Source organism: Lissotriton helveticus, chromosome 12 (assembly GCF_964261635.1).
Source record: "Lissotriton helveticus chromosome 12, aLisHel1.1, whole genome shotgun sequence".
Taxonomy (NCBI): domain Eukaryota; kingdom Metazoa; phylum Chordata; class Amphibia; order Caudata; family Salamandridae; genus Lissotriton; species Lissotriton helveticus.
In genome coordinates, this window is record NC_136073.1 from 287672409 (window position 1) to 287697566 (window position 25158).

The window sequence follows — 25158 nt, forward strand, 5'->3', positions numbered from 1 at the left end:
TTGTTTTCAGTCTTGTGACTTGGGTGCACCCGTAGGTGCATATTCAATTCAGAGGTACATTTCATGCCTTTGGCAGTCATCAGAGAAGAGAACAACACCACCACAGCATCACTCAGCACCACCAAAGCATCACTCAGCACCACCACAGCATCACTCAGCACCACCACAGCACCACTCAGCGCCACCCCAGCACCACTCAGCACCACCACAGCACCACTCAGCACCACCACAGCATCACTGAGCACCACCACAGCACCACTCAGCACCATCACAGCGTCACTCAGCACCACCACAGCACAACTCAACATCACCACAGCATCACTCAGCACCACCACAGCATCAATCAGCACTACCACAGCGTCACTCAGCACCACCACAGCGTCACTCAGCACCACAACAGCAAAACTCAGCACCACCACATCATCATTCAGCACCACCACAGCATCACTCAGTGCCACCACAGCATCACTCAGCACCACCACAGCACCACTCAGCACCACCACAGCACCACTCAGCACCACCACAGCGTCACTCAGCACCACCACAGCACCACCACAGCACAACTCACAACCACCACAGCAACACTCAGCACCACCACAGCACAACTCAGCAATACTCAGCAGCACCACAGCAACACTCAGCACCACCACAGCAACACTCAGCACCACCAAAGCACCAGTCAGCGCCACTCAGCACCACCACAGCACCACTCAGCGCAACCCCAGCATCACTCCGCACCACCACAGCACCACTCAGCGCCACCACAACATCACTCCGCGCCATCACAGCATCAATCTGTGCAGCCATTCAACAACAACTGGTTCAAATATGTTTTCTCAATGTTTCAAGCTTTATTACAAATGTCACAAAAAGATGTTAATATTTCACTTATGTTCTTGGATTTTCATCACAATAAAATACACTGAACATAATCTTCACAAAAGTTATTTACAAAAGTTTAAGCTATTGCCATTATAAATTACAATCACTTTTATTTAAGTATTAATTATTTTCAAAAATTAAAAGCCATTGTTATTTGTAATATCAATACACCTAAGTCACGTAAATACAAAACATGTTGAACCATTGAAAAGGACAAGATGGCCGCGGAACAGGAGCTCTAGGAAAGAGCTCCGGGATTAGGGATCACCAAATCTGGTAATAATCCCCGAAAAATCCCTGCAAAAACCCTCTCTGCGACCTGGAACAGAGCGTGTACATTACTGAGCGGGAGAAGGAAAGAAAACGACGAGTTACAACTTACAGACGACTGGCTCTCCATGACGGACTGCTGGACAGAGGTATATGGTGGACGGGAGCTGGACACGAAGAGTCCACAGCCAGCAACGGACACGAGAGAGACATCAGCAGCACCAACAATACAGCGCTTGACACAGTGAGCTGCGCTGATCCGCCCCGCTACAGGAGGAGCTGGAAGCAGCGTCGGGAGCTTCGGGAGGACTACGGGCATGATCTGGACACGGCAGACGGGGAGAGCAGATCGAGGAAGGAAGAGCGGGCTTGCGCAAATAAAGGTAGGGGCATCCTAACCCCTCCGCGTATCCCCCCCAGCCCCCCCGCTCCCCCTCCTTTGGATCATCCAAGCACAAGTAACGGGAGATAGGAAAAGACTGATCTGATCCGTCCCGCCTGATCTAACAATGGCGGCGAAAACGGACAAATAAAATATATACAGACCGCAATCTCGGAATTGGCGTGAGGGAATAGATGCTACCAACTCCAACGAAGCAGCGCATGATTGGATGATCTAAATAGGAAAGAATCACCGATTATATAAACGGAGGAAAGTAAGGTCCGGCTTGCCTGACCTTAAAATGGCGGCCGTTTCTGACATCGTCAGGCATGGAACAAAGACTGCACCCAAATAAACACATCAGGCATAAGGAAAACATAAGAGGACAAAGAGGTGTAAGTGAAAAGGGACTTCGATTGCAACAACAACAAAAGAAAGTCAATTGAGAGAGGACTTCAAGCAAGTGAAAGAGAGAAGAGACTTCAGCTCTCACTGTGAAAGAGAGAAGAGACTTCAGCTCTCACTCAGACAGAGTAACAAACGGCCATCTTGGAACTGGGAGCAACCTCGTCAATAACAAAACATCCTCACACAAGATTCACATGCACATAAGGAAAGAAAAAGAGGACAAAGTGTGGTAATAATGAAAGAGATCAGGCAAGACAGTGGAAAGAGTAATGAGATCACAGCTATAATTTAAGAAAGATAATAAGGTGGTCTCAGTGAAACCTGGAAGGACAGAAACGAGAAACACTTAAAGATCTACACGAATTAAAGAACCATTATGTCGCTCAGGTACACAGAGCGTGAAGACATGAACGCGCAAGTAATAACATACCCACCCAAGATTTCTAAGAACGCGGCAAAAAAGGTCAAACACAACTTATTGAAGAAAAATCCTGAACAACTGTTCTTGGACCCCTCGTTTAACACAGATAGGGGCATTATCATAAATGACCTGATATTCTTCACTAGAAGAATGGCGACCTGGCGTAATGTCGTGACAAAAAGGCTAAATATTGAAAATATAACCAACATCCCACACGGCACAAAAATTAGGAGCAAACCCTCAGCATGGTGCAGAGCTGTCCTAAACATAACTATATACAAAAATGGAATTATACTCATCCAAGCAGCTGACAGAGAGCTAGTAAAATTTGACAAAGTATTCTCAACGTTAAAAATAGAAGCAGAAAACTCAAGATCCCAGACACCTCGAACCCAACGAGTAGTCAATATAGTCCAGAACAGTTCTTCCAACACTGATGGCACACCAAACATAAACCTTCAAGATCCACCACAACCAACACGCCAAGGAGAAAGACCTAATCATCAACAAAACATGACCCCACCAGATATCACAAATGACATAAACAACTCTGTCACCAGAGAAGCCAACCAAACGGGCTGCCAGAACGATATAATCCCTAACACCGGAGATTTACCTGAACCTACGATGGCCATACCGGAGAAGGAGATTAAAAGGATAGGGGTATCTCCTAACCCTCGAAACAAAGAGAAGAGCCAGGCACAAATAGAAATGCCGTTGCCGATACCACATGACGCCACAACACCTGAAGAGGGTGGCTCAGCTCCGAAGGAGACCGCCTATGAAGATAACTACAAAAAGAACAGGGCAGAGGTTATCGACCTTCCCCAATCTCCCTCGAATGCGAATCTGGAGTCCCTTAGATCTTTATCCACAAAAACACCCTCTACACCTAATATCATAGGAAGCAATGGAGACACCCCCAATAAAGTCAAGAACCATAACAAAAATAAGGATACAGCGGTAAGACCGGTAGCAATGAGAACAGTCCTGTCACGGAGGAGGGAAAAATGTAGAACGCATACAGCCAGGTCTATATCACATAAGAAATCTACCCGAACATTGAAAGAAGTCAATGAGCTCAAGAAACTAATAAGCAACCTGGCACAAGACTCGATGAATGTCGCAAAGACAATTGAGAAAATCTGGGAGATGACGATAAATACGCACACGAAGGTCGCACAAATCCAGAATCTTGTACTCCGACCCAACAGACCAAACAGGACCAATCCCTTAACAAATAAAGAAGCCCTGGCCTTACTTCAATCTTATGAACAACCGGCTCAGGGAAAGGAGGAGTATATCGAAATTGTACCTATTGACTCGAATAGAACGTCCAGAAAGAATGACAGGAAAGCAATCCACCACAACTTACAACATATTCAGGTAACTACAATCGACACTGAAAATGAAAACCCCGTTAACTCACAGAAAGCCCTGAAATGCCTACTTCTTAACTGTCGTTCGGCAACTAAACATGCGTCAGATATAGCTGCCCTCATCATCAACAAGGAAATCGACTTGGCCATCCTCACGGAAACATGGCTCAGTGAATCATCATCTCCTACCATTGATCTCCTAGTACCACCTCAATATAACATTGTCAGGTTAGACAGACCAAGGAAAGTGGGAGGAGGTATAGCGTGCATTCACCGTTCCGAGATTAAGGTCAACCAATTCCAATCTGACCCCATTGAATCCTGTGAATACCTTGGTCTTAACATAAGATCACTAAATAATCAAAGCTACAACCTGCATGCGTTCTACCACCCACCGGGAGAGAACACAAAGTTCACAGAGCAACTAATAGAGATTATAACTGCCAATTCTAACTCGGATGCCAACAACATATTCCTAGGTGACTTTAACCTCCACTGGGACGACGGCAATGACAAAATGGTGAACTCGATTAAAGACTTCCTCAATGAGCTAAACCTTACGCAAGCATGCACCCAACCCACTCACTCACAAGGAGCGACTCTTGACTGGATTATTTCAAGAAACAAAGAGACTTCAATCCTTGCTATAGACCCGTGTGATTGGTCTGACCATCACGCCATAACATTCGCGATACCCACAATGAAAAAGGGTAGGACCGTGCAACCACGCAAGTGGAAAAAACTGATTCGAGATACAAAAGAAGCCAATATTGAATTACTGGTGGAAAGATGTGAGAAAGACCTGAAGCCTCGTAACAACAGGCAGAATATCAATGTCAACGAGCTGACGGATCATTACATAACCTCGATCGGTAATATAGTCAACGACACCCTGCCTCAAAAACTGAAAAAGGTCTCAGAAAAACCAAAAAATCCTTGGTTTAATGAGGCATTGAACGAAGACAGGCGAAAATTGAGAATGGCTGAAAGGAAATGGAGACAACATCCCTCCTCCCCTGAGCTGAAAGACCTCAGAAAAACGAGAAAACAATATAACAAAAAGATAATCAACACCAAAAAAGAATTTATAAGGGCTGAACTCGACAATGCCACAAACAGACCAAGAAAACTCTTCGAGATCTTAAAACAACAGTCTAATAAACTAGCCAAAACGTCTCAAGAGAGCTCAAAAACTCCCATAAGCTGCGAGGAGTTCTCTTCATTTTTCACGGAAAAAAACAAACTACTAGAAGTTGAGCTCACAAGTGCAGCAGCTAACCTCACGACCCTTCCCTCACCTATAAATGAGGATAAGGCGACAACTGAAGGTCCGCAAACAAAAAATAAGGCAAATTGGGACACATTTGAACTATATGACCAGGGAATGATCGCCAAAACGCTAGCAGAACTCAGACCGAACAACCACTATAAAGACCCTCTACCGGCAAAGTGTGTAAGAGAAATCAGCCACACCCTAATTCCTATCTGGACTGAGATAATAAATGCTTCACTTGCACAAGGGACCCTCCCTGACTGCCTAAAAACTGGGCAGGTAGTTCCCATCATCAAAAAACCGACAGCGGATGCAACAGACCCGAAGAACTATCGACCAGTGACCAACATCCCTCTACTTGCCAAACTTATTGAGAAATGCGTGCAGGGCCAACTGAGTCAACACATCGCTAAGTTCTCATTACTAGATGACTGCCAATCAGGCTTCAGAACTGGGCATAGTACTGAAACGGCGATCCTGCATATTGTTGATGATGCCTTACAAGCCCTAGACCAAAATCATGCGTGCCTACTGATCCTACTAGACTTATCATCAGCATTTGACACTGTAAATCACGAATTACTGATGACCAGGCTACGAGACAGGATGGGTTTATCTGGAAACGTACTGAAATGGTTTAACTCCTTCCTACAGAACAGGACACAACTATTCCTAGTTAACCAAGTAATCTCCTCCCCGTGCCCTAACGCAATAGGGGTCCCACAAGGCTCAACGTTATCCCCTGATCTATTCAACTTGTATGTTGAACCTCTCACGGAGATTCTTCGAAAATCACAGATCTCCTATCACATGTACGCGGACGACACGCAAATATATATGAAGATCGCCTGTCGGGATGACATTGACCTAATGAATGAAACATTAAAGCGAGCGTTACAATGGCTTACAGCTAATCATCTAAAACTTAATGCCGACAAAACAGAATTCCTACTAATATCACCTGCAAGGAGTCAACCAGAGATAAAAGATTGGACTAAATTGGTAACTGCTCTGAACTGTACTCCGACCCTAATTAACTCAGCTAAATCACTAGGAATTACGTTAGATGAGAACCTTGACATGAAAGACCACATCAACACAATGGCCAAGAGCGCCCGTTTCCACCTGAACTATCTAAGAAAACTGAAACCCTTTATCTCAGAAGCAGATCTAAAACTGGCTATCCAATCACTAGTGATCTCGAGAATTGAATATGGCTGCACCACGTTAGCTGGCCTACCAAAAACATCCACTGCACCACTAAAAGCCTGTCTCAACGCTGCGGCAAGACTCATCACGGGAACGAGGAAATTCGATCACATATCTCCCCACCTAAAGGCACTAAACTGGCTACCCTACGAAGCGAGAATTAAAATGAAGATGGCCTGTATTACCCACAAAGCGGTCCACTTCAGCACGCCTAGATATCTAGCCAAGAAAATTAAGCTATCGGGAGGCAACAGACCAACGAGAAGCGCTAAGGAGTTGCTACTACGACCGGCCTTCTTCCGGAAGAAAAAGACCTATGACCGAGCATTCTCCGGAGCCGCCCCCAGAGTCTGGAATTCACTCCCCCCTAACATCAGGGTGATTCAAAACACTGTAAAATTCAAACGGGAACTTAAGAACCACTTGATGAGTAAATACCCTACATAGAGATACCTACCGACCATTAGTATGAACACTCAAGACAAAGAAGATCGGACTCATCATGAATAATCTGAAGATCAATTAGACAATGACTGATTCCCGATCAAACAGCGGCTATACACCTTAAGGTCACCTCATATATATGTAATCTCTACACTGTATCTCACATCCATAATGATATAATTCTCTACCCTACCTGGTTTATCTATTTAATCCTTGCCACAAGCTAAACCTATCCAACTCTTATTGCTGATTACTCATGGAATTGCACTGATAATACTATGTAACCCTACCTCACCGAGCCTGACGATATGACTATGACATAAGCCAAGCCTATGCACCTCCTAAGGCTAATGTCACAGGCGTTAGGAATATATTTATTTAATCACCCCTGATAGCATATCGCCTACTACCTCATATATGTTTGTTGTCATAACTGCTACTATAATGTCATTCTGTAATGTTTAATCTTTTTATGTTTCTATGTTAAGCGCTCTGATACCCACGGGTCTTGTCCGCGCTATATAAAACTCTATAAATAAATAAATAAATAAATGTTGCATTACAAATGCTATAGGTGTCACATTTGCTAAAGTTATAACTATTGGCATTTGAAAAATACGATCTTAAACATTAAACTTTAAGAAAACAAATATACAATCTTTGCATATTTATTTACAAACAACAAATTAGGCACTTGCAAATCATCTTCATGCGCCAATACAGACTTTGCAAAAAAAGTCATGCACCACATTGTCATATACAATGCCAATAACTCAAACTTTAATGCTGCGAGACCTATTGCATTGCAAATTCTTGTTCTGCCCGCCTTCACATCCAGCACCGCAGGCAGCACCAGCCTAGCAAGGCTGCTAGTGCAGAAAAGAAGCAGGCAGTCTCCGACACCGCCCACTTAGCAGTATTTATCTACCTCACCACACACGGTCGTCCGGGCTAAGTCGCGCTGCCTCCAAAATGGGCGGAAACGACGACTGTAAGAGGACGGACACGTGCGGGCTCCACAGCCAATCAGCATTTTAGCAGTGCTGTATTGCGCTACCCGGAAGTACGGCAGGTTTGATCGTATGACATGCGCTAAAGATCAACAGTGTGCAACGGACGAGTCAGAATTCACAAATGGTCCATTTAAAACAGCGGACAGTTGGCCACCGTACTTGAGGATCTTGTTAGGTTGGCCGCAGGAGTCGCGTGCCTCTTTTCACCTCCCCCGTTATAAAAGGCTGGATTATGGCTCCAGGTAACGGCACTGCAATCCAGATTCCAAGCCGTTTGCCCCTGCTGCTGAGTCATGAGGGTGTACTGCTGCCCGGTTCCACCATGCGAACCAGTGCACACACGCCACGAAATTTACAGCTGGTGCAAAACCGGTTGCTGAAAGGCACCTCTCTGCGCAGCACCATTATCGGGGTGATCCCGGGTAGTGAGCCTGAAGGAGATGGCGAGGAGCTGTCTCAGCTACACAGGTAACTAACCAGACCCCCCCCCCCCCGCTCTCAAACAGTTAACTCACCAGACTTCTGTTGTAGAAGTAAACAAACCTAGCTGCTACATATGTAAAAAGAAGCCCTCATTGCCCTATACACTGGTTTTGTTGCACAAGTGCTTTGCCCCTACACAGATACTTGCGAGTTCATGTCACGGTAAGTAGCTTGTAATCGCATATTATTAGTAAACGTCGGCCATTGCTACAGATTGCCAGCTTTTGAGAGAATGATTGCAGGGGAGAGATCGTTGCTTCAGTTTTTGGGACGAGCCTCTAGCGTTTACTCAGCTCTAGCGTTTACTCAGCTCAGGTGCACTATTCAGACTTAATTTTCAGTAAGTTTGGTTGCATATTAAGCAATTCTATATCTGTCTATCTTTATTTGTATAATGCATGATTTAACATAGTCCAATATTGCATCTAGAGTTTCTGGTGACGTAAAATAGGAGAATAACGCTATGTGCTTTGGCTTTGAGAATGTCACCAGAACTTCAAGATGGCAATATAGGACCATATTGCACGTTACTCATTATGACTTTTTGGTAAGTATATTCATTTTGGGGGTAGTTGGTGTCAGAAAGCAGTGTTCTTCACAGTGTACCTAACAAAGGGCACAGATTGAAATTAGAATGTGTATGTCATGTTTACTTTTCATAAGTACATTTCTGCACAAGTAAAAACGGCCCCCTTTGCTCTTGCTTATGTATCTAATCTTCATAACCAAAAAGCAACACAATACCATTCCATCTACCTCTGACACTAGACCATTTTAGCTTTGCCCCATACTTGTTTTAAACATACTTTTTTTATTTTAATATTTAATACATTATGGGTAATACTTGACAAGGTGCATCATTTTACAGTAGTAGCGTAATAATTCATTTTGACTAATGCTTGACAAAGAACATCATTTTACTTTAGTAGCATGGTTTTACATTTCTATGTTAGGATGTACATATATAGTGTTGAGGAAATTGCAAATTATTAGTTCACAGAAAAAAGCGGTTTTTTTCTCGGTGTGAGCCGTCACTTATCCAGTCTTTTGTCCTACTCCTTTATGATGTCTTTGATTTGCATTACGGATGTGTGTGTGTATATATATATATATATATATATATATATATATCCACAGATTAGGCTCCAAACTCGTAGTCCAATTGCGCTCTTGTCACCGGTGCTGACTTCAAAGCAGAGCCCCGCTTTCGTCTATTCTCCAAAGAGCTATCAAGTAATACATTTCTGTACATTTCATAGAAAATTTCAGGGATGACGCTTATTGTATCATAACATCTTGTTACCTTGGGGTAATTGTGGATAGAATTTGGAGGGTGCTTTCATTCCACTTAGGCCTGCGCCTTTTTGGTGTATTATCTGAGATTCTGAGATGTTTTCCCCTTCATTGTCCGTATCTAAATTAGTTAGTAGAGTCAGTGCTGGTAAGTCTGCTGAGGTTAGGCTTTGTTCTGTTCGAGATTCATCCACTCTGTTTCGATTTTTATTTTTTGCATAAGATGCCATTCTTTCATTTTCTTCAAAAATCTTTACGAGTTGGGGTGCTTAAACAACCTTAACGGGAATTAAATAACTAAAACGCAGAGTTGAGGGGGTGTTAAGGTGAGGACCATCAGCCCACTAGAGGGCCTCAATAGATGTACAAGTATGACAGAGATACTCACTAGAGAGTTTTGAATGGAGAATAGATGGTAAAATAATTGTGCCCACCAGAGGGCGAACACCCGACACCCACCTTAATGGGAATTTTTTTTTTGATAAATGTTATGATACAATAAGCGTCATCCCTGAAATTTTCTATGAAATGTACAGAAATGTATTACTTGATTGATTATGTTGACACATCCATAGAGAGATAAGAGACTGTATTGACCCCAATGTCAGAACTACAAACACTCGTTTTTTTAATGTAAAAACTACAACTCCCAAGCTACTTCCTGTTGTTGGACAGGAAGTGAGATCATACTGATGGGTCTCCGGCCGTTTTTTTGAAAAATATAAGAAAGAACAGCAACATTGTATCCTTACCGTGATCAAGCAACAGTACGTTGCGAAACGCGTTGGTACTATGCGAGGAATGCTGCCTTTTTGAACAATAAAAGGAAAATTTGGGAAATATATCCTTTGTTTGAGTGCTGACTTATGCTATCATTGATAGCTCTTTGGAGAATATATATATATATATATATATATATATATATATATATATATATATATATATATATATTTCCCACACATGTCTTCGTGGCCCTAGACATATAATAGAAAACGTTTTATGCAACAATAACAAGCAACCACAGGTGGTGCTCGGTGCCAGTACGTCCAATGGCAGCATATTGTACATCAAGCATAAATTAATCTCATTTCAAGGAGGGTCATGCCGAAGCAGCAGCTCCCCCCCTCCCCCCCCCAAACACAGGACTCACAAACTCTATTTAGCAGACACATACTATGCCTAGAGTGCATTTCCCCTAGGCATGCGCATCCCTAGTTCACTATAGAGTGCGTGTACTTTCGATGGTACAACGCTTCCCCTTAGCATATATCTTATATTAGGGTCTCCCATGCTCTAGCAAATTCCATTTTCCCTCTACCTCTTTTAGCTTCTAGTATTAAAACTGTTCTCTCGTACTCTGCCTATTTTTTAAGTCCCTTTTCAGTGGTCCAGAGTCGGGCCTATAGATGATTTCCACGTTAGTGTTATTTGTCTCGTACTTGCCGGGATAAGGGCCAAATCAACACATTGAGTCTTAAGTTTATGTTTTGAGGGCCGAGAGTACATTCCTAGTAAGCATGCCTCTGGGGAGGTGTCAATGTTCCTCTCTGTTCATTCGTTGATTAAAGTCTACAACCACTGCTCAGTAATCAGATACGTTTCCACAGGCCCATACCATGTTTAGCATTTCTGCTGCATTCGCTCCACATCGAGGTTGCCTGTGCATTTGGTAACATTTGTTTGCCTTCCCTGGATTAAGGTACGCTCTGTGTATATAGTGGAAATTAATCAATTTAAAGTGCTCCTTCCTTGATATTTTAGGAACACCTTCTGTACTTTTGACCTGTACAATGATTCCATAGGCCGGCCAATATTCTCTTCCTGTTTCTCTCTTAGCGAGTTCAAGAGTACTCTAAATCTACTCCTTAGGGCCCTATATATAGCATTGTAATAGCCTTTTACTTTACAGTGGTGGCGAATAAGGTTAGCAGACCCTGGTGGGCCGTAAGTTCTCCCGATCCCCCAATTTATTGTCTCTGAATTGCAGCCACCACTGCCCCATATAGCAGCAACTTGCCCACTGGGAGGTCATATTCAAATCTGAGGTCCTTGAAAGACATGAGTTCTCCCTCCCTAAATAAGATGCCAAATTTTACTCACCCCTTTTGTGTCTGTGTTGGAAGCCTCTCTAGCTGCCTATTTGGGGTGGTCTAGTGAGGCCTTGCAGTGGTATCTCAGGTGAGTATGGGACCAATGGCGTTTTTTGTAGGCTCCGTGCCCAACAGTATCAAAGATGCATTTAGTAATCCCTGACAGTCTTTAATTTTCTGCTGAGGAATTAATAGCAATTGAAGTAACTGCTGTAAGGGGGGGACCCCTATGTGTTGCCTCTGCTTCATCACCTACTTCTGCATTCATGCACTTGGCAAGCCACTGAAGTTGGGCCGCTAGATAACATGCCTCAATATCGGGTGCAACTAGTCTACCTTCATTCGCATCACCACTAGAAGCATGATAGTCCTATCTTTTTGGCAATTGCCAACCTTCTATCTACAGATATCTGGAGTGTTGTCTGAAAGGATATCCCTGTTCTTAATACAAAGCTGCCCCTATGTTCTCTTCCAGTAAGTCATATACATAGTGATTCTTCTTATGGAAAAAAAATATATATAATATATATATTCACGGAAAAAACCATAGGTTTCACACCAGTTATAGTTAGGTGGAAATTTTACTCGCATAAAACCATTGAAATTCCCACGTTATAGTTAGTTGGACTCACTATAACTTGCGCGTGCAATGCACTGCTGATGACGTCACATATTACATCACTCATGACATGGTCAGTGACATCACTCATGACATCACTGATGACATCTCGCAAAATATACAAACAATTTTAAAATCTCCAAACTGGGATTGGATATTTGGGACCATCTCCCTTGTCTCTGGACCCGATGGAGTGGGTTGTTTGCTTTTGGAGGTGCTCGGAGAAGATTGGGGAGGGTTTCTGGTCAGTTCTCTGACCTCTGCCGCAGCATAGTTGTTTGGTTGACTGCGTTGCATATGGCGAATCATGGTATTGTTGCCAAATTATTATTTTTTTGCAGGGTTCCCCCTGGAAAGTACAGTGCCACAGATCAGACATGTCACTTTTGCCGCATTGACTTTCTTTAGTCCCCTTGGGATTTCAAAAAACTCCCACACAATGTGCTCCTTCGGTTTATAGGGGGGATTATCTTCAGGCAGGAACTGCCTCTCCTCCTCCTCCTCCTCCTCTTCTTTTTCACCACCACTGTGGTGTTGTGGTGGTGGTGGTGGTGGTTGAGATGCTCCTGCTGCTGCTGCTACTGAAGCCATTTCTCACTTACTAGAAACAGGTCTTCCTCAGTCAAAGAACAAAGTGAGAATGAGGAAAAAAGGTGGGGGCTTTCATCATTTGGAAAACAAAACTGTTCTGAACCAATGAAAAGTGTTATTTTCAGGTCACATGACCCGACGCGCTTACGCTACGCGCCCCGGGGCGTGTCCGGGGGCGCTTACGTTGCGCGATCGTATGCGCTCGGGCGCTTCCGGGTGCGCTTACGCCGCGCGTCATAAGACGCATCACGCGGCTACGCGATACGTCACGATGATGTTTTCATTTGCGGAAATAACATTAACGGGACGCTCACCGGTACACGCACCGGGGCGCGCCGCAACACTGCGCTTACCGGTGCGCTCACCGGTACGCGCACCGGGAGCGCTCCAGGGCAAAAAAAAGGAAAAATATACATAAAAAAATAGTATTACATAAATATACAATATAAAATTCATTATAAAAAATATTATATTTCATAGCTATAGAGATTTGCTATTAAAAAACCTTTGAAATTCACTGAAAAAAACATAGGTTTGAGGCCCTATATATAGTTAGGAATTAGCATTTACAAAACCTATGAAATTCACTGAAAAAAACATATGTCTCACACCAGTTATAGTTAGGAATTAGCATTTAAAAAACCTATTAAATTCACTGAAAAAACCATAGGTTTGACACCAGTTATAGTTAGCTGGAAATTTTACTGACGTAAAACCATTGAAATTCCCACGTTATAGTTAGTTGTACTCACTATAACTTGCGCGCCTGCAATGCACTGCTGATGACGTCACATATTGCATCACTCATGACATGGTCAGTGACATCACTCATGACATCACTGATGACACCATCCTTGTGACAGAGTGACAGACCTCCTTTCAGTGTAATGTAACCCTTGTAACATATATTCAAAAATAGAAACTACAATTTTCAAAAAAATGGAGATACCCATACCACTTACAACAACCAATTCAGTAATTCCACCATCTATATACACATCCACTCATTCACCAACAGTTCTATATAGTCACTCATACATATACTGACTCATCATATGTAGTGATACACCTATACATCCTGTTACACACCGAAAGTCATCCAAAAGTTACTCACACACATACTCACACATGCAAATAAACTATTGAACATCCATTTATTTGCATATACAGCTATACACACACTACCACCTTACTTCTAAGGAAACTTACACATACTTACTCTCTTAAACAATCACTTATAGAAACACATACTTATTTAAACAGGAACTCTTACAATCTCTCACTCTCACATATACTCACTTATATACATCAATACTCACATATACTAGATTAAAACATATGTAGTTACTGATAAAGATACTAGTGAGACAGTCATTCACTCACTAACACACACATATACACACTCATTTACCCATACAGTCCTGCACATATGCTGTCTTCGAAACACATACAAACAGTGAGTCAGTCATTGATGCATCTATGTGTTAAGTAATACCCCCACCAAACCATACAGACCTTTACATATATAAAACATATTTATTTTTCAGAAAGACACACATTCACTGGATGGTGTCATCAGTGATGTCATGAGTGATGTCACGGACCATGTCATGAGTGATGTAATATGTGACGTCATCAGCAGTGCATTGCAGGCGCGCAAGTTATAATGAGTCCAACCAACTATAACGTGGGAATTTCAATGGTTTTATGTAAGTAAAATTTCCAGCTAACTATAACCGGTGTCAAACCTATGTTTTTTTCAGTGAATATATATATATATATATATATATATATATATATATATATATATATATATATATATATATAACCCGTAGTGAACAGAAGACTCCTAGCTATGTATCCAGCCACCCAGCAATCAATTTTCATCTGTGATGCGTTTGCCACAATGGTTTAAGAGGAACGTTACATCAAAGTACCTACATAATGCTTCATTGATTCTTCCCGACCCGCTGTTGCACAGATAAGTTTATCAAAGGACACTTAAACAAAATCATCATCTGATCTGGGCATGAGTTGCGGTTTGCCTTATTAGCTGCTTGGAGCAAAATTAAAGCAGGTGTTTGAAGAACAGTGAAACCTTGCTCTGCTCTATTTTTCTAGCGCACAGGGACAAGAAGGAAGGAGATATTTAACAACATGTTTATTTTTTGCTCTCCTTAGCTAATTATAGGAAAGTTAGAATCTTTCTGCGTGTTTCTATACTTTTACAGCTTTTTTTTAAAAACTGACTTGTAATACACTGATTCTAATATAGTTTTCAGCAAATATCTAACAGCTTTTTAGGTGTGTTTAATTTTTCACTAGAGATTCTATTTTTGTTTCATACATGCTCTCTTTCATATGATAGAGCCGCACACCCAGAATTAAAGTGGTTTGTGAAAAAGGTGATGGTGTGACCATGTATTATATGGGATAAAGTATCCCCTGACGTATATTTTAAGGATGTTGCAAGTCACCTTGGAGTTTCAGAACCTTATAAAGGGACCTGGCCTAAAGCCTCGTTCCTTTATATGATCATTAAACTCCTCAGTGACTTATAATGTGCGGTAGGTGGCACTTTATGCTATATATATTGCTCCTGCCAGGTATCTTAGTTGCAATTTCATCCCTAATCGATTCAAGAAGTGTTACTGCCTGTCCATTTTACCGTCAGGAGAAAAGCTTTAGCTCCCAGAAGTTGAAAAATGGAGTTTGACACTTCATATTTTTTATCTCAGTATAGAGTAATAGGTATATAAAACCTCTTGCAATGCTTGCAGGAGACCCGTGTAGGCACTTTCTTGCAAGGATGTGTTGTTAAATGTAAAGTCTTGCATTTTTTTCAGGATCGGTACAGCGGCTCTGGCTGTGCAGGTGGTTGGCAGCAACTGGCCCAAGCCCCACTATACACTGCTTGTGACTGGCCTATGCAGATTCCAGATCCTTCACCTGGTGAAGGAGCAGCCATATCCTGTTGCAGAAGTTCAACAGTTGGACCGACTTGAACAGTTTACTGACAAAACCAGTTTGGAGAATGAGCTGGGGGAGCTTTCGGAGCAGTTTTATAAATATGCCGTACAGGTTAGTGAAAGCTCAATTTCCCTCTCCGTTAACTAATCTTTTTCAGTGATGGTAATTCTCAATGTGGTAATTTGAGAGGATAGAATAATGAGCTATTGTGCTAAATTTTGGCATCTGAATATTTCGAGACAATTCTGGTTTGGAGATGACTTGAGATGTTCTGTTAGTGGGATTTGTAAAGCGCACTAATGCCCGAAGGCGTTTAGGCGCTAGATGGATCTTTTGCAATTTAACTTTTTCATTAAACTTTTATTGGAATGTGGATTCAATACCCTGAGCCTGGATTGTCATTTGAATATAGAATTGCAAATTATATAAACTACAGGTAGCCAAATATTCCTCTGTCCACCCTCCCATGGGGGGATACACAAGCGTAAACATTCTAAACAGTTGTAAACAAAAATCACTGTAGCTGATCAAGGTATTTAAGCACCAGTTTGTAATTACATTGAAAAACAGATTGAGGAGGATCATTGTTTTGTGTTTTTGGTTATGTAGACTGGTGTTGCCACGTTGAGCTTGAGCCCTTTTTTACCACAATTAAGATAGATATTTTTTTCCATAATTTGCACTCTGGTGAATGCTGCATTCGAAGGTTTTTTTGAGCTTAACATTTGATTCATTTTTCTTGCCATTGCATATACCTGTCTTGTGTTTGCCAGGTATATCCAATCTAATTTGTTTAATCAAGTCTTAAGCATGTTTTTTGGGGATAGATTCTTTTTCTTGATTATAGGTCTGGCGTTAGCCAAGATGTTTTGATTTTACTAAAATTATGTTTGTAATATACTTGCATAATGGGGCTTTCATCCACCTCTCTTCATTCATTGGTCTGTTCTTGTGCCATTAACATTTTGTTTCTGTCCACTACAGTATACATATAGCATTACTTTGAAAGAAAGAAGGAGAATATTCATTGGTATGACAAAAGATAGTTATTCATCTTTATATTGTAACATTAGTTCCAAGGTCAGAAGTATACAGTTGAGAACAGCAATGCATAAATTGAATTAGTGACAGACTAATGAAACTTGGTGCATAAACGTGTACAAAGTGCAAGTGGCGACGCAAGTGAAGGTGAACAGCGTTGGCGGCACACTGTGCATAAAGTGCAAGTAATTTACAGTGAGTGGCTCAGCGGCGCATGTGACAGTGTGATATCACAGTAGGCAAGGGTTATTTCATTTAATTGTCGAGCCACAAGGGAGGAGTGCGCCTATTGTTCAGGCTGTTAGGTCGACGGCGTTTCGACCCGGGTTAGTTCGGATCATCATCAGGACTTGGTTGTCTGAGTTGGGGAGTGCTGTAAGGAAAGGAAGGAGGTTAGGGAGTGGAGTACAGGGGTCAGGGAAGGAAAGGCAAGTACTTGGGAAACTGTAGGATACCTGAAATGGGATCCGAGTCATGTGAATCCTCTTTTATTAAGTAACCTGAAATGGGATCCGAGTCATGTGAATCCTCTTTTATTAAGTAAATATCCTCGGGAGGGAGGCCGTGGTAGCTTGTGGAAGCCCACTCAAGGATCGTCTGCTGGCTGCAGGGGGGTACTGAGGAGAAAGGGAAGAATAATGGGGGCACTGCTAGAGAAGGGAATGGATCGATGTATTTGCTATAGAGAGTGGAGCATTCTGGTTATAGCTGATTTGATACAGGGCAGTGAATCGGGGGTTAAACGGTCTGATGGTCACGTACCTTAAGTAATCGGTGCCCCGGTCGGCCGTGTGATTCAACCGTTTTCACGAACGCTAAAGAAAACGGGAGGGCAGACATTAGCAACTCGCTAGAAGGAAAGTGAGGGTCGAGGAAAAAGTCACGGTGGGTGCTGGTGGTTACCTGTCTTAATCGGCGTGCGCGGCGCTTCAGAGAAGGCAGGCGTCTGACAGCCGGTATCGGCGAGAAATGGAGTATAACTTCCGCGTTTGGGCGGAGTTGGGGCAGGGGGCGGCGATTGGGCGTGTCATTGCGCGTCAGCAGGGGTGTGCTGACGTGAAGGGGGAAACAAGGACATGATTGGTCTGTCGGAAGTGGGGGTGTGGATAAGCGTTACCATAGTGACGTGTCCGGGTCCCAGAGAGAAAGGGGAGGGAAACGTGAACATTAAGACCTTAAAAACATCCGGCGCATTGGAATCCACATGTAATTGATTATACACAGCAAATTGCAAATATCCACTTGGGCAGCGAGGGAATTCAATGATGTTCCTGCAAGTTAACAATGCAATACCATAACAATTAAAGGTTGTGAACGGTTAAATCATTTGTCTCTTTGTCATGTGTTCTAAAAAAACTCCAATGTTAGACATCACATTAATACACAGGTATAAGCCCGGGGTAACTGTTTATGCGTGGACATTAAAACATTTGGCGTATTGGAAACCACATGTAATTGATTATACATAGCAAATTGCAAATATCCACTGTGGAAGCGAGGGAATTCAATGATGTTCCTGCAAGTTAATAATGCAACACAATAACAATTGAAGGTTAACTGTAGTGAACTGTTAATTCATGTGTCTTTTTAACTCTGAGTTCTAAGAAACTCCAATGTTAGACATCACATTAGTACACAGGTGTAAGCCCGGGGTAGCTGTTTATGCGTGGACCAGGGGATAAGGTTGTCTACGCTAGGCAGGTATTTGAGGTTGTGGGCAACGACAATGGACAATTTATACACTAGAGTTGTGTGTAAGAGTTGCGAAAGGCAAAGACCAAGCTGGTGCTAATTGTTGGGTCATGGTGTAGTGGATTGAAGGTTAACTAACCTGACGGGCTGTGTCACAATTGTAGGTGCAGCAAGAAAGCTATCACAGTTATAGGTGCAGGAGGATAGCTAGTCAGTTCTGGGTACAGATAACATGTGAGTCATAAACAAGGTCAGGTGGTGACGGTCCCATTCCATTCATCAATGGTGTTTAGTCCCTTGTTAATTGAGTCGCAGATGGTCATCCATTTGCATTCGGCCTTGTTGAGGAGAATTTTGATATCTCCGCCTCGAGTAGGCAGTGTGGGGTTTTCTATCACTTGCCAGTGAATGTCAGTGTCCAGGAGACCGTGCTGTAGGTAGTGTGATACCATGGGGGCTGTCAATGTTTTGCAGTTAATTCGACTTTTATGCTGGATGATGCGTTGTTTAATCATTTGTGTCGTCTGCCCGATATAGATTTGGTCGCAGGGGCACTTGATAGCATAAATGACGTTTTGTGAGCTGCAATTTGTATGTTTTGTCAGTTTGTGTCAGCGGCCATTGAATGTAAATTCTTTTGTGTTTTCAGTCAGGCTGCACACACTACAATTTTGACATCTGTAGTGTCCCATAATTGGATGAAGACCCCAGGCAGCTGTGATGGTGTTCCTTTCACGGTTGGTTTGTGGCCACGTGATGGCATGCCATCATGGGACACTACAGATGTCAAACGACACAAATGATTAAACAACGCATCATCCAGCATAAAAGTCAAATTAACTGCAAAACATTGACAGCCCCCCTGGTATCACACTACCTACAGCACGGTCACCTGGACACTGACATTCACTGGCAAGTGATAGAAAAACCCACACTGCCTACTCGAGGCGGAGATATCAAAATTCTCCTCAACAAGGCCGAATGCAAATGGATGACCATCTGCGACTCAATTAACAAGGGACTAAACACCATTGATGAATGGAATGGGACCGTCACCACCTGACTTTGTTTATGACTCACATGTTATCTGCACCCAGAACTGACTAGCTATCCTCCTGCACCTATAACTGTGATAGCTTTCTTGCTGCACCTACAATTGTGACACAGCCCGTCAGGTTAGTTAACCTTCATTCCACTACACCATGACCCAACAATTAGCACCAGCTTGGTCTTTGCCCTTCGCAACTCTTACACACAACTCCAGTGTATAAATTGTCCATTGTCGTTGCCCACAACCTCAAATACCTGCCTAGCGTAGACAACCTTATCTCCTGGTCCACGCATAAACAGCTACCCCGGGCTTACACCTGTGTACTAATGTGATGTCTAACATTGGAGTTTCTTGGAACTCAGAGTTAAAAAGACACATGAATTAACAGTTCACTACATTTAACCTTCAATTGTTATTGTGTTGCATTATTAACTTGCAGGAACATCATTGAATTCCCTCGCTTCCACAGTGGATATTTGCAATTTGCTATGTATAATCAATTACATGTGGTTTCCAATACCCCGAATGTTTTAATGTCCACGCATAAACAGTTACCCCGGGCTTATACCTGTGTATTAATGTGATGTCTAACATTGGAGTTTTTTAGAACACACGACAAAGAGACAAATGATATAACCGTTCACAACCTTTAATTGTTATGGTATTGCATTGTTAACTTGCAGGAACATCATTGAATTCCCTCGCTGCCCAAGTGGATATTTGCAATTTGCTGTGTATAATCAATTACATGTGGTTTCCAATGCACCAAATGTTTTTAAGGTCTTAATGTTCACGTTTCCCTCCCCTTTCTCTCTGGGACCCGGACGCGTCACTATGGTAACGCTTATCTACACCCCCACTTCCGACAGACCAATCATGTCCTTGTTTCCCCCTTCACGTCAGCACACCCCTGCTGACGCGCAATTACACGCCCAATCGCCGCCCCCTGCCCCAACTCCGCCCAAACGCGGACGTTATACTCCATTTCTGGCCGATACCGGCTGTCGGACGCCTGCCTTCTCTGAAGCGCCGCGCACGCCGATTAAGACAGGTAACCACCAGCACCCACTGTGACTTTTTCCTCGACCCTCACTTTCCTTCTAGCGAGTTGCTAATGTTTGCCCTCCCGTTTTCTTTAGCGTTCGTGAAAACGGTTGAATCACACGGCTGACCGGGGCACCGATTACTTAAGGTACGTGACCATCAGACCTTTTAACCCCCGATTCACTGCCCTGTATCAAATCGGCTATAACCAGAATGCTCCACTCTCTATAGCAAATACATCGATCCATTCCCTTCTCTAGCAGTGCCCCCATTATTCTTCCCTTTCTCCTCAGTACCCCCCTGCTGCCAGCAGACGATCCTTGAGTGGGCTTCCACCAGCTACCACGGCCTCCCTCCCGAGGATATTTACTTAATAAAAGAGGATTCACATGACTCGGATCCCATTTCAGGTATCCTACAGTTTCCCAAGTACTTGCCTTTCCTTCCCTGACCCCTGTACTCCACTCCCTAACCTCCTTCCTTTCCTTACAGCACTCCCCAACTCAGACAACCAAGTCCTGATGATGATCCGAACTAACCCGGATCGAAACGCCGTCGACCTAACAGCCTAAACAATAGGCGCACTCCTCCCTTGTGGCTCGACAATTAAATGAAATAACCCATGCCTACTGTGATATCACACTGTCACATGCGCCGCTGAGCCACTCACTGTAAATTACTTGCACTTTATGCACAGTACGCCGCCAACGCTGTTCACCTTCACTTGCGTCGCCACTTGCACTTTGTACACGTTTATGCACCAATTTTCATTAGGTTGTCACTAATTCAATTTATGCAGTGCTGTTCTCAACTGTATACTTCTGACCTTGGAACTAATGTTACAATATAAAGATGAATAACTATCTTTTGTCATACCAATGAATATTCTCCTTCTTTCTTTCAAAGTAATGCTATGTGCATGCCTATTTTAATTGTCTACTGACTCTTACCTCTCAGGACATTGTTTCTTTTTTGCATCTTACCTACCCAGTCCTGAATTGGTTTATGGGTTACACTCCTGTTAATCTTACAACACTACAGTATACAGCAGGTTGCAGTGAGTGGGTCAGGCTTCTTCAGCCATTAGCTAACTTCACTTTGAGTGACTGCATTTAGCCCTTTCACAAGAAGCACATCCACACACATGGTAATTCCTTTCAGCACCAGTTTTTTTTAGTTTTTACCTTATTACTACTTTAGTGCTGCCTTGATTGTATAGCCTGATGTGATAGCAGGGCCCAGATGAGAGCATACAGCACTTTCTAGCTTTATCAGCTCCTGTCTCCTGCCAATGCTTTTGTAAATTCCATCTTTGCAACCCTGTCTGTCATCCCTTCATTCTTTGTTGCTTTTTCTTTCTAAGCTTTTTCTTTTGTTCCTCTTGCCTTCTTTGCATTTCTCCTCTTTTGCCTTTTTCTTTCCTTCTTTGCATCTTTCTTTGTTTTTTATTTCCTTCTTTTTCCTTTTTTTCTTTCGTAAGGCTTGTTTTCTTTCTTGCCTTCTCTCCTTTTTTCTTTCTTGCCTTCTCGCCTTTCTTTCAGCAGCCAGTGATAGACCAGTTAACTTTTAAAGTCTGTGTTAGTCAAGACATTTTCTTATTTTACTTAAACATATGAATAACATACTTACCTATAGGGGTTTTCAGCCAGACTTCGACCATTAGTCTGTGGTTCGGTCATTCGCATTATCCTTCCACCCACTCCAGCATGCATCAAGCGACACTGTAAAAACCCACTTCAGCGATTGGCTGATTTAATTATGAGTTACAGCTTGCTGCCCTATTAAAATGAGCACGCCCATACACAAAGTAGCCAGGGAGTGCTAGGGCAATGTGTAAGTGTTTTAAAAAAAAAAAAAAAATTTGTAAGACCAAAACACATTTTTTTACCTTCAGCCAATGTTTTAATTTAGATCGCGGGCCCGGCAGCTTCCAGAACAATATTGTTCTGTAAACACCATGACAAAACACGAATTGGCAAAAGGCTGCAGACCCACGCCAGACAGATTGGGTTTGCAATGCTTGTTTAGGTAGCGATCTCTTTCTTCTGTCCTAGAGGCTCTAAAGCTGCTCTGCTGACCTGGTTTTATGGCTATAAAGCAGCTCTGCTGACCTGGTTCTCTGGTTCTAGAGCAGTTCTGCTGACCTGGTTCTCTGGCTCTAAAGCAGCTTTGCTGACCTGGTTCTCTGGCTCTAAAGCAGCTTTGCTGACCTGGTTCTCTCCCTCTAAAGCAGCTCTGCTGACCTGGTTTCTCTGGCTCTAGAGCAGCTCTGCTGACCTGGTTCTCTGTCTCTAAAGCAGCTCTGCTGACCTGGTTCTCTCCCTCTAAAGCTGCTCTGCTGACCCGGTTCTCTCCTTCTAGAGCTGCTCTGCTGACCTGGTTCTCTGGCTCTAAAGCAGCTCTGCTGACCTGGTTCTCTGGCTCTAGAGCAGCTCTGCTGACCTGGTTCTCTGGCTCTAGAGCTGCTCTGCTGACCTGGTTCTCTGGCTCTAAAGCAGCTCTGCTGACCTGGTTCTCTGGCTCTAAAGCAGCTCTGCTGACCTGGTTCTCTGGCTCTAAAGCAGCTCTGCTAACCTGGTTCTCTGCCTCTAGAGCAGCTCTGCTGACCTAGTTCTTAGGCTCTAGAGCAGCTCTGCTGGCCTGGTCCTCTCCTTCTAGAGCTGCTCTGCTGACCTGGTTCTCTGGCTCTAAAGCAGCTCTGCTGACCTGGTTCTCTGGCTCTAGAGCAGCTCTGCTGACCTGGTTCTCTGGCTCTAGAGCTGCTCTGCTGACCTGGTTCTCTGGCTCTAAAGCAGCTCTGCTGACCTGGTTCTCTGGCTCTAAAGCAGCTCTGCTGACCTGGTTCTCTGGCTCTAAAGCAGCTCAGCTGATCTGGTTCTCTGCCTCTAGAGCAGCTCTGCTGACCTGGTTCTCTGGCTCTGGAGGAGCTCTGCTGACCTGGTTCTCTGGCTCTACAACGGCTCTGCTGACCCGGTTTCTCTGGCTCTACAGCAGTTTTGCTGACCCGGTTCTCTGTGCTCACGATGCACGCACCTGACTTCGCGATAATATATTTAAAAATAATAAAAGTTTATTGTAAGTACAAATATATTATTTTTATAAATATCTTAGATAATCTCTTGCCCTAATATGTATATTGAAGACACATACATATCATTTTGGAACATAATTTGTTTTTTGCAGGAGTCACGCACCCAGCACGTACATGACGTCACGCGGGACCCGCCACTGCGCAAGCGTTTCGAACCATAATGCGCATGTGTCACGAATGCGGGGGAGCAGGAGTCGCGGACTGGTTGCATACCAATCGCGCACATCATGTAATATTAAATGTATATGATGTAACTGAAAAACACACAGCCGTCGCACACCATACATGGATCCTTCACGACTTTTCTAAAATGGCGGCTAGAATCCGCGCACCCACCGTGATGTGTACGCTTTGGGTGCGCGACTTCGATTTTTTTTTTATTAAAGAAAATAATATAAATATATATCAAAATTAAAAATGAAAACAAAAAATGTCATCAATATTTCAGCTTGAATAAAAAAAAAATTTGGGGCAATTTTCAGAAAAGTGTATAATGTTATTTAATTAATAAAATATTTATAAATAGTTAAAAAACTGTAGAAAATCAGTACAAAAAAATAGGTATAACTACTATCACACTTAAAAATTAGCATTTAAAAAAACCTTTGAAATTCACTGGAAAAAAAATAGGTTTCAGAGACGTTCTAGTTAGAAATTTGCATTTAAAAAAGCCTTGAAATTCACTGAAAAAACCATAGGTTTCAGAGACGTTCTAGTTAGAAATTAGCATTTGAAAAAAACCTTAGAAATTCACAGAAAAAAGCCATAGGTTTCAGGGGTGTTATAGTTAGCTGGCCATTTAACGCGTACAAAACCATAGAAATTCCTCCGTTACAGTTAATTCTGCTAACTTGAGCGCCCGCAATGCACTGCTGATGATGTCACATATTGCATCATTCACGACATGGTTAGTGACATCACTGATGACATCTCAAATGACATCACTGATGACATCATCCAGTGAATGGCCCACTGATGACCTCATCCACGTGACAATCTGATACACCTCATCATACAGTAGTATAACCTTTCATCACTCACTGTAAAATACAGAGTACCATATTTGAAACCATTGACACACCAATACCAGTTACTACATACCCACTCACTGATTCCTAAGTCTACACACACAACTACCCATTCAACAACAGAATCATGTATGCATGCAGTCACTAATTAATAGAACACTATCAAAATGCATTTATACACATATATAAACATTGACACATCAGCAGTCATTTTAGTCGGTTATGCAGTCATCCTACTCACTAATGAAAAAAATTAATCACACTTACATTTGCTCACACAATTATCCAACAACACCTCATTTATTCAAACACATAGTAACGCATAGTTAATATATTAAAAAATCACCATTACAATTATAAACTCATTCATATAGTTACTCTCACAATCACTGACTCTTTACATATACTTATTTATATACACCACCTCTCACATAGAATGCCCTTTATTTTTTTACTTTGTTGAAGATGTACAACTAAAACATAT

The 25158-nt window shown here is 42.6% G+C and overlaps 1 protein-coding gene across 1 annotated transcript in view; it reads left to right on the forward strand.

The window, feature by feature from the left end:
- The first annotated feature begins 7713 nt into the window (after window positions 1-7713).
- The window catches only part of LONP2 (lon peptidase 2, peroxisomal), a 796271-nt gene continuing 778826 nt past the window's right edge, over window positions 7714-25158 (forward strand). The window contains exons 1-2 of the mRNA XM_078670264.1: window positions 7714-8149; window positions 15604-15838. Coding sequence (XP_078526390.1) covers window positions 7914-8149; window positions 15604-15838 — 471 coding nt within the window. The 5' untranslated portion in view covers window positions 7714-7913. The remainder of the gene's footprint in view (window positions 8150-15603; window positions 15839-25158) is intronic.